Source organism: Sinohyriopsis cumingii, chromosome 7 (assembly GCF_028554795.1).
Source record: "Sinohyriopsis cumingii isolate HCF-2022 chromosome 7, ASM2855479v2, whole genome shotgun sequence".
Lineage (NCBI taxonomy): Eukaryota > Metazoa > Mollusca > Bivalvia > Unionida > Unionidae > Sinohyriopsis > Sinohyriopsis cumingii.
Genome location: NC_142967.1, coordinates 4,906,769 through 4,924,790, shown reverse-complemented (window position 1 = coordinate 4,924,790; position 18,022 = coordinate 4,906,769). Strand labels below are relative to the sequence as shown.

Genomic DNA, 18,022 nt, shown 5'->3' with positions numbered 1-18,022 from the left:
ACTCTTTAAAAGATCACTCTGTTAAAAGGCTACTCGCACCTTTTCACGCATGAGACATCATCCATATTCCATTTATTTACATATTTTATTGTAAATATACCTATGTCTTTCATAAAAGTTATAGGCTTATTGTGAAAAAATCAGTGCGCAAATCTCTCTCTCTCTCCGCTCTCTGTCTGTCTGTCTGTCTGTCTGTCTGTCTCTCTGTCTGTCTGTCTCTCTGTCTCTCCCCTGTTGTGCAGATGATGGAACTTCACCAAACGTCGGAGAATAACGATCTATATAATAACCAGAACGGATGCCATTTTGGCTTCCGATATATATATATATATATATATATATATATATATATATATATATATATATATATATATATATATATATATATATATATATATATATATATATATATATATATATATATATACATATATAGATACATATATACATATATATATACATATATATATACATATATAGATACATATATACATACATATATACATACATATATACATATATATATATATATATATATATATATACATATATACATACATATATACATATATATATATATATATATATATATATATATACATATATACATACATATATATATACATATATATATATATATATACATATATATATATATATATATATATATATATATATATATATATATATATATATATATATATATATATATATATATATATATATATATATATATATATATATATATATATATATATATATATATATATATATATATATATATATATATATATATATATATATATATATATATATATATATATATATATATGACGTCATATTGTTGATGTCATAATATAACGATCACTTTATTACGACCTGCTTAGTAAAAGTAGATTACCTTAATGCATGTCCACTCCCTAGTAAGCAACGAATTATGTGTATGTAAAATTGTAAATTCATTGAGTTAAAGCAAGTCCATTTCTAATGATGGCGGTGAATGATTGGTCAATCAGTTGGGGGTGGGGATCACTTCATTAAGGTCATTAACACTCTTTCAATTATTATGTCATATATAGTTCAATAGGGGAAAATTTCCCTGCAGTTCCTTTTGTTACATGATTAAATAATTCCGGTTTTGTAGTTATCTAAGTGTTACATGTACCTAATCAATCACTTTTTGAGTGATTAGGTCAAGTGTAATTTACGAAAATTTCTTTCATGCCGTTAAATCAACTGATTCCATCAACAAATCATTTACCTGTAGGTAGCACTTACTCTTCTTTCATTAGCTTCGTCGCACGACTTTGTAAAATAATTCTGTATAAATTTTGCGCGACTTCCGGTCAATGCAGTCATTTTAAAATGAACTGGAATACCTATAATACTGTGCGTTGTTTGCCACTGGTAGAAATGAAATATCTTCCTTTGAATTATTCATCATTCAGTTTCACTTATATGTAGATTTGTTTGTATAAAATTAAATAATATTCAGATGTGTTTGTGTGATTTGGATTTTAACGTAGCTTTAACAATTTTTCAGTAATATCGATACGATTTCTACAGTGTGACTGTTTATGCTGCAGACATGTAGCATGATGTTCCATCCAGTCACGTTACTCTGACATCAGGCCGACCAGTCTTAACACTACCATCTTGAAGCTGAGCGCCAAGCGAGGCAGCAGTTAGTACCATTTTTATAAGACATTAATATGACTCAGCCGGGATTCAAACCCTCGATCTCCCGCATCCGAGGGGACAATCTACCCACGTAGGCCACCGGAGCAGTCCTTATTTAGATTTTATGTATATATATGTAGATATATAAAAAAAATAGATAGAAAATAAAAGGAGAGGAAGAGAAAAAGAAAGATACAAACAAGTCACTAAAGAACGTGTTAACATAAATAAATGGTGCCGCGAGTGGCCGAGTGGTCCAAAGCGCTCTCCGTTACGGATCACTGCCATCTCACCTCTGCCTGCGTGGGATCGAGTCTCGGATTCGGCCAATAAGGGTATGTGAGAAAGCTTGCTGGTAGCTTCTGGTGGGTCGGTGGTTTTTTCCGGGGTTTTCCCGGGTTCTTCCTCCACCATTAATACAGTCCGCAATGTATAGCATATCGTGTGCTGAAAAATGGCGTTAAACCACACAACAACAACAACAACATAAATAAATAAATAAATAAATAAATAAATAAATAAATAAATGACAAACATTTAAAGTATAACACATTTATTGATACAAATGGTTAGTGATTTAGATAAATAAATGGCTAACTATATGCATCCTGTAGAAGGTGTTTGACACGGGTGATAATTGATGGGTTACATGGGTGGGATAATAACAGGAAAGAAAAGAAACGTTAACAGCTTTCCTGTTTACCTCAATTACAAATAATTTTCCAACAAATAGCATGCTTATGTAGGGACAAAGAAATCTATACATTCTTTTACAAGGGGTAGATTAAAATATATTTACTTTCAATCACTCACAAATTGGTTTATTGCACCCTATTTTAATAATATCACGCACAAACTGGCCACCGTAACCTTATTGTTACAAATCGTCCGATTTCGAGATACGTTTAAACATTAAGTGATAGATATGAAATTACTGACTGAGATACTTACATTTCTAATAAAAGTTTGTTTCTTCAAAAAGTTTATTTTTCCAACTTTCCCACTTCTTGCGTTTGTGTCGAAAACAATGCATTCTGGTTGTAATTTGTAATTATCTCAAACACACACACACACACACACACACACTACCTACCTGCATACATACCTATATATCTATCTACCTACCTACCTACCTACATGCATGCATGCATGCATCCATACATACATACACACATACATACATACATACATACATATACACCTACCTACCTACCTATCTACATGCATGCAGGCGCACGCACGCACGCAAGTATGTACGTACGTATATATTAGGAATTAGGATGCATGTATGTATGTATGTATGTATGTATGTATGTATGTATGTATGTATGTATGTATGTATGTATGTATGTATGTATGTAGAATAACCAACTGAATAAAGTCAAATTATAAAATTAAATTGATAATTCAATAGATTTTTATAAAAAAAAATGATCCATGCGTTTGGTGATTAACATGGAATATAATTAATGGTTACAAAGGTGAAATAGATTTGCAGGTGAGACATTAAAAGGCAAAAGCTTTACTGTCAACTTATTTGGGATACGTCTGGCAAAGAAAATTTTGCATTACACGCTTTCTTGGCAACATCTATGCATAAGTTAAAGTTTTTTCGCTTTGTTTTCTAAATGAATAATTATTTAACAAATTACTTGAAAGTGAAACAATTTTTCACGTTTCGTTTTAGAAACTTTTTAATCTTTTCAACCTTGGCAACTTCGCATTTTTTGCAAATAAAAGCAAGAATTGTTTTATTATTATTAATGACGTTTTGACAAGTAATATGCCTAGCTTGTCGTTGTCGTGATTATTAGTGAAGTTAGAATATGGTTTTGTTTTTTTACTTTTCAATAAATAGATAAATAAATAAATAAATAATTAAATAAATAAATAAATAAAGTCAAATGAATATAGATAATCATGGCAACAAACTAATTAATAACAAATTTAAAGCAAATTACACAATATGATGACAATGCTACCTGCACAAGATGATTGACAAAGGTGATAATTGTTGGTTGCGATGAAGAAACAATGACGCAACATATATAAAAAAGCAACAGCTTTCACGTATTCTTCTATTATCGAACATTAGGGAACGAATTATCAAGCAAATTGCATACGAGGGAGCCTTTCAAAGAAGACCGTTTCCTTAGAGGATAAGGAAGAAATTACCAGTCTTTTCAACTGCCAACAAATTGATTGAATTCCTTCTTTTGATTACTTTTACGCAACAATAGGCAAATCGAAAAATATAAACGAATTGTGTAATTTCAAGGTAGCAGTTTTTCGTAAATGAACAAGAACACAAATACATACCTTCATGACTTAATAAATATTTCAACACCATCAGTTTCAGCTTGTGTTTTTTCTCTGCAAATTTTTAATATATATCAATGATCGCTATATTCATATATCTCAATTATTTAGACGTATTTCAAATTAGTATGTGAATATTTACAATTCTACTATTTTTCTACCGTATCTAGCATTCAGTTTCATTTTGATAAAAATAACAAAGGAACATGCTTAAATGTTGTGTTTACGTTTCAAGCAAACATCCAGAAAGATAAAATATATTTAAAAAAGTTTTAAGCGATCGCTCAGACTGACACGTGGGGTGCAATTTACGTGTGTGAAGGAGGACATGCTGTCAGGGGTCGGGTCTCTTCCCTTTACACAGGGAGACGGCCGTGGCGCCACAACACCGTAAATACCAACCAGCTCCTTTCTGTATCGGTGAGTTACTACCAAATTATTAGGATGCTAAATTAGGGGTGTGCTTGCCTGGGAGTAATTGATAACCATGGAGCGAGCGAGATCAGTGTAAAAATCGTTTTTGTTAAACAAATTTAATTTACAAGCCATTCCAGACCTTTTCAAACGTTACCCTGATGCTGTTATTATAGGCAAACTTGATATCATCACACACTGAGCCCGCGCCTCGTGGCAATGTGATCAGGAGCCGGAAAAAGCGCTCTATTATGTTTGCATTAAACGTTATTCTATGGGTCATTTAATCAGACAGAACACTTCCAGTGAACCAATGATTTGTTTACCTTCATCGTGTTTGCCTGTCGAGAAGTAAATAAATTAAGAAGATATTAACTCTAGCCAGTCACTGCGCCGTAACTGATATCTCATTATCGGCTAATTTGTATGCGCACCTATCGTCTGGCGACTCAGCGGTGACGTCACTTCCTATTGCAGGGGTATGTCTTCTGCTGTAAACTTGCCGAAATAATCAGTTGTACAAGTTTAAGAAACTTACGGCTATCTCGATCTTGCACTGAAACAAAGGAATGTGTACTTTGGACGCAATTCTTTGACATCAATGCGTGAAATTAGGACTAAGCAGAAAAATGCAACCGATGGCTTTAACAATTAGTAGTCATTCTGCATTTTGTAAACCAAAATCGAGCTCCCCTGATTTAGATGAGAAATTAGAAAAAATGAACACTAAGGAGAGAAGTTTCGGCGAGAATGATACAAATGTAACCAGCAAGGTTAAAAATGGACACATAACTACAGACCGTCAACAAAAAGGACCTTTAAGATTCAGTGTGGATTCTATAATTTCAGAAAACCCCAAGAACGATGAGCAAGACAATTGCAACGTTCATGAAACTGAAGACTCGCCTAAAACGGCGAGAACTAACGATTCTAATTCATCTCATTCCCCGTCCAAATCTCATTCGTTCACTGTGGATGGAATTTTAGGTAAACCGCAGTCTATTAAGTGTTCCGATAGTGTTCCATCCGCATTTCTACCCAGCCCCGGTACCGACACCCGTTGGCCACATGGGATATCGTTAGCGCCCGGCTTTCCCTGGCTCACAGGTTCTAGAGCATCACCACCATCACGTAAGTATTAAAATTCATATTTTGAATCTTGTGATATGGGTACTCTGCAAGTAAGAAGAAGTGATACACTTCGCAACTAAAGGATTTTTAAACTATTTTGAACGGGGAAAATTTTTTGTGAAGCATTTCTTGTGAACAAGTGCCCATAAAATGCATGTTGACGTGGATCATTCATTTTATGTTTTCTGCTTTATTTCTTTTGTTTATTGTTTTTAAATAAGTTTATTCTAAGAGTTATTATCTTCTTAAACAATCAGATGTCCCGCAAAAGCTATAAATCTAAATAAAAATGTAATCGTAATGACGTATTTTTGATACTACACAATACATATAGTATATTGATTTTGTTGCATATTATAATATATACAAGGTTCAGTCAAGAAAATAGCAATCTATATTACATAAAAGCAAATGGAAATAAGATTTCATTTAAAAAATAAACTATTTCCTTATCTCGATCCACATCTTTGTTGCAACATTTGAGAGGACTGAAAAGAGAAATGTATTTCTTATTCTGAATGAAAATATTCACCGCATCAATAGAGTTATTACGTCGTTGTCATTCGGTTGGAAAATTGCTGTCTTAGACAGGTAATTATTCTACAGCTGTGATGAGGGTGTGGGTCTGATATCGTCTGTATGACAAAGAGAACCTGTAGTTTTTATAATTCGATTTCTGGATTGTTATCGCAAAATATATATTTTATAAAGAAAGGTAGCAAATTGCGATTTTATGAGTAGTTAAACATTAAATCTGATTCTGATTTATTAACTACTTGTATGGGGTCATTAACTCTGGGAGAGAGGTTCTTAAATTAAAACTAAAGGTTGGTATTAGAAACTCTTTATGTCATGGATACATAATGGGGGGGGGGGGTAGACATAGTTTTATAGATGCAATTTTCCACTCTCAGAATGTTATTGTTATAGGATATGAATTTAATAATTTTTACCTCCCCGCCCCCACTTAAAAATTTAATTATAATAAATGGATTATAAAATCGTTTCCTTCTTCCTTTTTATTTTTGTTTAAATGACATTAACAACAAACTACCCATATTTAGATTATGTCTGGTGTTTATGATTTGTTTAAGGTCTCATGCCCTGTGCTTCTTTATGAAATACCGGACGACATCTATAGTAAAAGCTATGAAGGTTGGAAAAATTAATAATTTGATATATTTATCTCAAGTCAGAAATATTCCGTTTTGGTTTTATATGAAATATTATCTTATAATTTATCAATCGACTAACCAGACTCTGCCCCATCATTTACCGTCCTCCTCCCCCGTTTCAAAGAATCGTAGAAGATTAGGGGATAATATCTTAATTTTAATAATTTTACTCAAAACAATGTTATTTTCATCATTATCAATGTATAAATAATTGCCATTTTATTAACGGCTGCATTTAGTTAGGATATAGTGGAAACTACCTTTATTAAGAGTTGTTTTTAATAACGGGTATAGTGAGAATCACTTTTTTATTAACCGCAGCAATTTAATTATCGATATGGTGAGAATTATCAATTTTTAACGGCTGAAATTTAATAAAGGATATAGTGAGAATTGTTGTTTTATTAACGGATGCATTTAATTATGAACATAATAGGAATTACTCTTCTATTAACGACTGCAATTAAATAAAAATATAATAGGAATTGCTCTTCTATTAACGGCTGCAATTAATTATGGACATAGTTAGAAGGCAATCAATCAGTTACAAATTATACTATTGTGTTGAATGCGATTTTAATCAGGTTTCGTTAGATGAAGAAATGTTACTATGCTCAAAGGATTCACTGCTAGAAATTAGGTCACTATAATTAATATCTGAAAAATAAATTGCATTCACTGCTAGAACGTATGTCACTATAATTAATCTCTGAGAAATAAATTGTATTCACTATGCTCAAAGGATTTTTTTGTTGCTGTTTAAAATAAATTGTATTCACTGCTAGAAAGTAGGTCACTATAATTAATCTCTGAGAAATAAATTGTATTCACTGCTAGAAAGTAGGTCACTATAATTAATCTTTGAGAAATAAATTGCTTTCAAATCCTTGTTCTTAGAGACTGCTGTTCAGTTTCATATGCTAACTGGAGAACGTTATTTACATATACAACGAGTAAGTGTTTACCCAGGGGGTCCGAAAATTAAGCACACACTTATATTAAATTGAAAATATTTCTGCTTATGGCTGAGAAATGAAAATAGTGAAAAATTCTTTTTGATTTACAAACGTGGAGCGTTTCATAAAATAGCCGATCATCATCGTCGTCGTCATCATCATCGTCGTCGTCGTCATCATCATCATCCATTAATAATAACAACAACTGGAGTAAAGACAACAAGAAAAATAAAATAAGAGCAGGACTAATACTGATGCTGACGATACTACTACTGCTACTACTAATACCACTACTAATACTGCTGCTGCTGCTGCTGCTGGTGATGATGATGATGATATCGATTTTGATGACGTTGGCGATGAAGCTACTAATAAGGATGATGATGATATTGATAATAATTATGATCTTGGTGATGCTGATACTAAGGGATGAGATTTTATAAATAAATTATGAATCACAATTTGTATCAATGGATTGTACTTTGCTTTGTTTATTACTTTATGTATTGACCTACCATACCATATGATGGGGACTGGATTAAAGATTCTGAACACTTTACATAACACAATTTGTATATATTTTAAATGAAGCAATTCGTACATTTATACGTTCTGATTAAGGGCAAATGCTATGCAGTCAAGAGATGTATCTCTTGAAAATGTTTTGTTGATTACCACACCGAGAAATTCCTTAATTTAAAAAAATAGAATAGCTTCAAATATAATGCTTGTCTACTTTTATTTGACAAATACAAATGCTTGGAAGGTTTCTCTTTTAAAATATAGTTGTATTGAACATGGAACTTTCAGTGTTAATTTAACGGTATAAATGAAAGATACTCCCACAATTTTTTTGTGTGCAAAATTACTTACGCATCAGAATTTTCGAAACAAATACGCATCAGAATTTTAGACACATTTTGTTCTTTACAACTTTTTCACATTTTAACTCGACTGATTTTCAAGGATTTCAGTCGGGAAAAGATTCGTTAACGTAATTAAGAAACAAAACAGGGAAAATATACATCGCAATGACACCTATTATTTTTCAAGAAATATTTGTTCGGCCTGTTTTTCAAAATATAACTGACTTTTGATAATCGCGTTCCTATAATTTGCAACGAGTAGAGAGAGGGGGAGAGAGAGAGAGAGAGAGAGAGAGAGAGAGAGAGAGAGAGAGAGAGAGAGAGAGAGAGAGAGAGTTTTCAGTCTTTACAAGATACTTAGATTATTGATTATAACAATAAAGAAACAATAGGATTCAACTAACAGATGGGAATAACAAAAGTAGAATATGTAATCGTTATTTCAAAGTATTTTTGAAGTTTATGAATAAGAATACGTTGCACTCAATGTTTGCTCGTTATTTTGACACGGTATTCTGCATATCAGCAAAACATAAGGGGGGAGGGCATAATTCTATATAATCATATTTAAATAAAGTTATTCTAAATAGGAATGTTACAAGCTAGCAAAATAGTTTTGAAATTTATGTTTTAACATATATCGTTTTATGTGTTAAAGGAGTCATCATTAATTTTGTTGTTGTAGTTCATTTTAACTAATAATGTAACTAGATTCGTTTCACAGAGCCGATTTCATGTGACTGTTACACTCGTCACTCAACTTTCAAATAGATTTTTCCGATCTTCTTCTTTCCCTAGGGATCCATTTCCCTTTCCTATTCTAAAATGGGGCCCAGCACAGGTACTGGTGATTATTTTCTTAATTAAATTTGTTAATTAAATATCATTATTGAGATACGCGTTATCGTTCCTACATAGTTAAATGCTTTATTCGACTTGTTTAAGTTCATTCTGGGAATTCTTCAGATTCAGAAATAAGTTTTACGTATCATTTCTAGAACAAACCAGATTTTCTTTTGCGTTCATTGATATTATTTTGTTTTTGTCTTTATACCAAATAAACTTATAAGTATTATGGCAATGCTGCGTCGCCATTTCGATGCTGACATTTGACAGAAACATATGTCTATGTGTATTATGGCAATGCTGCGTCGCCATTTCGATGCTGACATTTGACAGAAACGTATGTCTATGTGTATTATGGCAATGCTGCGTCGCCATGTGGAAGTTGACATATGACAGAATCATATGTCTATTTGAATTTGACAGAATCATAAGTCTATAAAAGACACGAAGTAACGTGCAATAATAATTCATTGAAATAAGTGAAAATAAAATCTGTCACGTCGTCTCTTATTTCAATATATCATAAAAATGCACAATATATTAGCTAATTTTGTGCATTTCCTCTCGTGTGTTCGTATCAACGTTTCGGTTGTCTGTTTTGAAAGTATTGATAATGTGAACATACGGGCTAGAAGGATTTCTTAGCTATCGAAGACAAAGGTATACAAAGATAAAAATTTAGTCAATCACCTTCTCGAATGAGTCAGGTAGCGGTGTTTGATTGGTTGAATGCCGAGGATGATGTAATGTCGAAATTATCATTAGAGTTACTACCTTTAGAGCCTCCAAAGCGATAACGTAAAAGTGTTAAAGATAATATGTTATAAAATAATTGATTTTATACTATTTTCCTGTTTAAAGTGAATTATTTTGTATCTATATGAACATTCACGTGGTTATCGTCTTTTTTCTTACTGTTTTAATGTATGAATTATATTTGCCATCGCGGTCAGAAACTTTCCGGTGTTATAATTTAATGAAATTAACCCTGACACTAATTTCTGGACATTTTCTCCCTTCAAAGATTGATAGAACAAATAAAAGCTAACATATTCTGATGGTCCGAAGATGAAAGAACAGTGCATCATTTTCCACAAACCGATGTGCAACAGGTACTCTGATTACAACTTTCATTGATGCTAGTGACTGATTTGGACAATTGCGAGGAACATTAGTTTACAAAGTTAATGAGTGAACATTTAATGAAATTACGTTAAAGCTTCTCCAGCAAGTCTGAGATCGGTAGATTTCGTTGACCATATGCCCCAGGCTTGAATTTAATAATCTCGCGTCTTATCGGTGGCATAATTTACTGATGCTGAATTCTCAGGCCCTACACTTTGATAGTATTACACACTTCAGCTAGTGATCGATACTGATAATGGGGTGAGTGCTACGGCAAGCGTTTATCTCTCATCCCGAGTCCCCCTTTAAGAAAATACATCCACTAAAAGATTAAAATCTTAGCTAGTCTAGGTTCGTCGATCCTCTTTGTTCCGCCTTGAAAATCGACGATCCTTGGCCACATATAGCGAACAGGAGAGACCACATAAAGTCTTTAAAAAAATATTTATTTATTTATTTATTTATTTATTTATTTATTTATTTATTTATTTATTTATTATTTAGAAAATAGGTAATACCAATTGCGGCGTTACACAAAAAGATAATAATAATAATAATAATAATAATAATAATAATAATAATAATAATAATAAAAATAATAATAATAATAATAACAATAATAACAACAACAACAACAACAACATTTTATACCTATGTCATCCCCGGTATACGTCACTTATAAGTTGAATTTTTTGTTCATTTAAGTTCATTCGGTCTGTTCTTATCTTTATATGTTAATATGAAAAACGTGATCAAATTGTGTTGCTTATTATTATACGGCGTAATAGAATCATCAAAGGCATTATATGGTTTTTTCTCGGTTCCATCAGATTGAAACATTAATGTAATGAAATATTTAGATCAGAAAGATGATTATTGTCTAAGTAAACAGAGGGCTTTTACCTAACGGAGTTGTAAAATAAATAAAAAAATAATAGTAGTAGTAGTAGTAATAATAATAATAATAATAATAATAATAATAATAATGATAATAATAATAACGATGATGATGGTGATGATAATGATGATGATTATAATATAAATAATAGTATTGATAATAATATTAAATAATAATAACAATGATAATGATGATGATACTACTATTACTACTACTACTACTGATAATAATAATAATAATAATAATGATGATAATAATAATAATAATAATAATAATAATAATAATAATAATAATGATTAGAAGGAGAAGTAGGAAATCCAGTTCTCTTGTTACTCGATATAAATATGCTATTCTGTTTAAATATTTACAAAAAAAACTAGTCAATATATTCTTTTTTTGTTGTTTCAAATTACATTTTTTGACAAAATACCAGAAAGCATTGTTTGAGTTTGTATAAAAATGGCTCAAAATGAAGAAAAATCAAGTTAATATTTTGGGCATTATTAGTATAATTGCTTTAGAAAAATGGATTTTGATACATTTGATTGTTTACCCTGGGTTAAATATATTTTCATTGGTTTTATGTATAATCCATAATAATATTATTATATGATCATTGGCAATGACCAATCAAAAACTGTTATTTGTCCAACTGAAAGAGGTAAATGACTCGGTTTTTATACCTTCCTACCTAATATTTGCATGGTTAATCAATTTTTTTAGACCGTAATTTTTCTTTTAAGAATAAATGTTTATAGCAAATAACTTTGTTCATATTTCTTCTCAATTTTTAAAAAAAAATAAACAGAAATAGAAAATTGGAAGGCAAGATGAAGTATAGACTGGAAACAGTGGTGTACCAAATGTTTTCACTTACCGGAAACGGGTGTACCAAATGTTTTCACTTACCGGAAACGGGTGTACCAAATGTTTCCACTTACAGGAAACAGTAGTGTACCAAATGTTTTTCACTTATAGGAAACAGGGGTCTTTCTTAATTTCTGTTCAACATTTGTGACATTGTAAAAGAAAGCTTTTTGTTTCTGTTCTGAGGTTTATTTGTCCTCGTATTTTAAATATACAATGTATTGAATTTGGTTTATTTGTCCCAGGATTTTGAATATACATCGTATTGTATTGTTAGTCAAGTGTATGCTTTAGAAGGGTTATATACCATTCTTGTCGTCAAGATTAAGTATGCTCTAAAAAAAAGTGTAAAAAGTTTGCTGCCTTTATAGTTCTTAGCATATCTGCTTGGAGCATCATGTTCTTTTGTCCTACAGAAATCTACACTCTTGCATTGAATCGAGTACTCAGGACATGACTGTGTGACTGATGCCTTTGAATAACAAATATATCTGTGATTAAATAAATGGAACATTAATTTCAATTGAAAAATAAGATCGCGTACAACTTAGACTTAACAATGTAAATACTATTCAGTTATGTGTTGAAATATAGCTATCTCAGTCCTCCTTCATCCAAAGACAGGTTTTTAATAGACAGCCCCAATGAAATGCCAAATTTCATTTTTATCTTTCGCTTTGGAGTGATTTTCTGTCATTAGAATTTAACTTCCTTTTTCCATTCAATCTCTCATTAGTACCTTAGTTGGTACGCTGGTTTATTAGTGTTATATTTAGTTTATAAGTTTCTTAATTTACTAGTTGCTTGCGATGTTAGGTAGGTAGTTAGTTAGATAGGCACGTCGGTTGTTTGGTTGTTTGGTATATATTTAATTATTTGTTTCAAAATCTGTAGCTATGACTCAAAAAACTCATAAAAGTGATGAAGGTTTTTCACTTTAAAAAAAAAAAACAACTTTAAAATCACTACACATTAATAATTCACTACTGTTTTCTCGTTTTTACATGCTTGTAGTATATTGTTGTTTAGTATGTAACTAAGTTACAAAACTCAACTTGCTTGACAAATTATTCTTCGTTTATATAAGTTCATGTTTACAGTTTTGGTGTGTTACAGCGAATTGCTCTAATCCTAAACGTGTGTTTTGTTAGGTCATATTTGGTTTATTTGCATCAGTATTTATACTTTGTTATGCTTAAGTTAAACAAAAAATTAATTTATTTTCAGGTTTAGATAGCCCACAAAGAATAAATCCACAGAAGTGCACACTGAGGAAACACAAAGCCAACCGAAAACCAAGGACACCATTTACAACATCACAACTTCTTGCTTTGGAAAGAAAATTTAGACAAAAACAGTATTTATCCATCGCTGAAAGAGCCGAGTTTTCAGCCTCCTTAAATTTGACTGAGACACAAGTGAAAATCTGGTTCCAAAACAGGAGAGCAAAAGCAAAAAGACTTCACGAAGCAGAATTAGAAAAATTAAAGATGGCCAGTAAGCCAATGTTGCCACCGGCAGTAAGCATAACGTTTCCGGCGGCGGCTGCACTGTACAGTCAGTTCAGACCTCAAGTCTTTCCACATATGTTTTCTGCGCCATTTGGATATTCGTATCCTGCGACGAGTGTTGGAAGCGTATACCACCATTAGTGTTCAATGACAAATACTATCCGCATATTGTACTCTTTCAGGGATATTCTTTTGCACAAATTTATTTGTATACATAACATTGTACTGCAAATTAATGCGAAAATGCAAAGAATGTATGATTGTGAGATTATTTATATTGCAATGTGATATATTTTCTTTGTTTTAAGACATTATTTGTGCAAGGTCTCCCATTGAAGTCTTGAGAAGACGACTCCTTTTTTCAAAATAAAGAAACGTAATTAATGGAAGGAAGATGAAGAACCCAAACATCTAAAGGACTGGATAACTAAATATTCTTAATTTCATATGTTCCGTACCGTTCAACATACCTGTTCGGTGATATAATTCTTTAAAGTGGCTATTTTGTCTGCCACTAGATCATAAAAGGTATACCATTAGCATCGATGACAACAAATACTTTTACAAATGTGCTCACTAAATCGATACACTTTTCAAATATATTTGAGTCGTCGAAAAATGCGCAACCGAGGTACTCCGAATTCCTGTTTAATATTGCGTGAAATTTCAATAACATTGTTACCTGGATGAGTGCATCTCGTACAATCTACCAGTTATAATTTCTTTGACATGACGTACCACATTCGTTCCTGCGATACAGAGTGGATAAATATAGTGCTAAAGGTGGAATCCATGTTGAGGCATGGCATCAAGATTTCACCTAGAAGATAGTGAGACCAGACTCTACCTTGCATGTTTATTTTATTTATATTTTTTACATTTGTTTGTTTGTTCCATTTGGATGTCATGTGTGACCCTAAGCCACTAATAAACCATCCCCTTGACCTCTTGATTACACATAATTTAGCTAAATGCCTATGTAGAAAGGTAGAACATTAAAAAATTATATTTATAGAAATGTTAAAGTTTAGTGAAACCTGTAGGATTAACTGCTCGCCATATTAGGTCCGATCTAATGTATTTACTTGTTTATAACGCACTACATATTGCAAACACCTTAGGCCCAGATCGTCTATGTATAATGTCTAAACAGATCTGTGTCCTTAACGTTTATAGCTTGGGCTCGCATATGCAGTAAATTGTGTTGACAGATCGGTGTCGCCACAGTTTATTATATGGGCCCGGATCTTATGTAGTATAATGTTTTGGCAAATCTGTGTCGTCATAGTTTATATTGCATGGGCACATATCATCCGTAGTATGATGTTTTGACAAATCTGTGTCGACACAGTTAAATGCAAGGGCCCAAAGTGTTGACAGATCTTTGTGGACATAGTTTATTGCATGGGCCCAGATCGTGCGTAGTATGTGTTAACAAATCTGTGTCGACATAGTTTATTGCATGGGCCTAGATCATCTGTAGTATAATGTGTTGATAGACCTGTCACGTCACAGTTTATTCCACTTACTATTTCAAACTAACCGCGTAGACTTTAATATGCAGTCTCATTAATTGACACCTAATCTGGGTTAATGGCGTTCTTAATTGCTTGTGCGTTATGAACAGGTCAATATGTTAAGTGTCTCGGGTTAGAGGTCAATTTGGTAGGAATCATGCTGTGTGATAAAGCACGATAATCAAGAGACATTTACTGTACACCATTCTTAAAATGTACCATATATCTGCAATCAACTACAAGTGTCTCAAATAAAACATTCGTTATCAAAGTGATTTAATACCATTTAATTATTCAAAATTTCGACAAGCAAGTTCAATATATTCCCACTGTCTAACTTTCTCCCACTCTAGCTATCGCTCCCATTATTTTCCAATACATTTATCTTTTTCGTCATCTATGTCTTCCTCTTATTCTAGGTCTTTCTTCTCATTTTCTTCTTCTCAGATGGACCGCTACTGCGATCTAAGTGGTTAGAGCGTCCTTGGATGCGGGAGGTCGCGGGTTCTAACCCCGGCCGAGTCATAATAAATACTGTTAAAATTGGTACATGCAACTGCATCGCTTGGCGCTCAGGACTTAGAGCCCCTGTGTCAGGATAATGTGACTGGGTGGGACAAGATGCCACATGTCTGCACCATCATGCCTCAGTGCTGGATATTACTATAAGTTCACACACACACACACACACACACACACACACACACACTACTTCTCTTCTTAAATGGAAATACACCGATACCGACAACACGAACAAACTAAACTGAAAACAAAACACGACCAGTAACGTTTCCAATGTTAACCTAAATAAGTAATTATTTCAGAAGCTGATTTTATGGGTTTTTTTTAAAAAAGAAAACAAACTTTTTGAAATCGAATATATATATATATATATATATATATATATATATATATATATATATATATATATATATATATATATATATATATATATATATATATATATATATATATATATATATATTCAAAAGCGTGTTGCGTCAGATGATTTTTAATTAGGATGCTTGACTCTTTACATTTTTATTTTCTGAAAATTCCAAGTAAATACGTGACTAAATAAGTTTTTTTTTCTTCTTCTAAATTGCATTGCTGAATGATATCATTTGTTAGACTTATGGAATCCAATTCCTGCTCCATCTCAATGAAATCGTCTTCTATGCTACCGAGCGTATGCATTTCATGATCAGAACATACATCTATGCTGGCGCTAAACAGTTTCGTATTTTGTCATAGGGTTTTGAGTTTTAAAGATTAAGATTTTCCCCGTTTTCCTGACTGGTTATACTGGATATTTAAAATGGCCCTGTATATCTTAGAAATCGTTACAATAAATTTCAATTTTTAGTTTCTTGTATGTATGTTTTGTTGGTGTAGTTATATAATATACATGCTGGCTCTACTTCAAATGTGCATTTAGCAAAACGGCTAGCTCCGCTTGGTGATTTTCGATTCCTGAATTTGAAAGGTAAATTATTTATAAGAAGAAAGATAAAATAACTTTCTTATTATTTATTTATTTGGTAATTCATTCATTACAGCCTGGCAAAATGCATTTTTTCAAATTCCAAGAACTGCTAAAGATAGCTTGCTTTAGACTAATTCAGGCTGATTTTTCGAGCACATGGGAGCCGTCATTTTGGTTAGCTGTGTGCTTAAATTATTTACAATAACAACAAGTATAACATCCAAAGATATTTCATCCACAGTACATGAGAGTAACTTAGAGGTATGCTATGCCAACATTCTCTTTATTGCGCATATTGCAATTGCAAACAATTTAACCGTACGTCTGTACACCGGTCACTCTCTCAGTGGTTCATAATATCTGTAGAGCGCCCCTATGGTACCAAGTGTAAGCATTTCACATATTTCTACGGGGCCAAGAGTATGTGTTTGTGTTTTTGATTTGGAATTTGAAGGTAGCTTAAACATGTTCAGTCATATCGCTACGATGTCTGCAATGTGGCAGTTTATGGCGATGTCTAGCACTGGGGCATTATGCCGTAGACATGTAGCATCGTGTTCCACCCAGCCACATTATCCTAGTCCAAACACTAACCCCTTATTGCTAAGTGACAAGCGAGGCAGCCACTAGTACCATTTTTATAAGTCTTTGGCATGACTCGGTCGGGGTTCGAACCAGCGACCTCTTGCATCCGAGGGGTACCAATAGCATGCGTTTCGTGATGAGAAATACATTTTAATCTATGTGCCACGCTACATATAGAGTAGTCCAAAGTGACTCTCACCTCAAGTGTATTGCTGATAATATTGCAGTAAAACAGTTATAAGTTAGTACGTGCGTCTGTCTTCCTTTATTCTCTCTCTCTCTCTCTCTCTCTCTCTCTCTCTCTCTCTCTCTCTCTCCCGGTGGGTGACCTAGTGGTTAGAGCGTCCGCCTCGAATGCGAGAGGTCACGGGTTCAAAACCCGGTCGAGTCATGCTGAAGATTTATAAAAATGCTACTAGCAGCTGCCTCAATTGGCGCGACATTAAGAGGTTAGTGTTAGGACTGATCGGCCCGCTGTTAGTATAATATGACTGGGTGGGACATGATGCTATGCGTCTGCAGCATGATGCCACAGTGCTAGGCATCACTATAAACTGTCACACTCCAAGCATCGTAGCAATATGACTGAAATATCGTTAAAGCTACCTTAAAAATCCCAAACTCTCTCTCTCTCTCTCTCTCTCTC

General features: G+C 32.7%; 1 protein-coding gene across 1 annotated transcript; it reads left to right on the top strand.

The window, feature by feature from the left end:
* The first annotated feature begins 4,904 nt into the window (after positions 1-4,904).
* LOC149794667 (homeobox protein XHOX-7.1'-like) lies at positions 4,905-17,621 on the top strand. The gene is made up of 2 exons (XM_089964273.1): positions 4,905-5,544; positions 13,505-17,621. The coding sequence occupies exons 1-2, from the start codon at positions 5,043-5,045 to the stop codon at positions 13,927-13,929; spliced, it is 927 nt and encodes a 308-aa protein (XP_089820399.1). The 5' UTR covers positions 4,905-5,042; the 3' UTR covers positions 13,930-17,621.
* Positions 17,622-18,022: the final 401 nt, after the last annotated feature.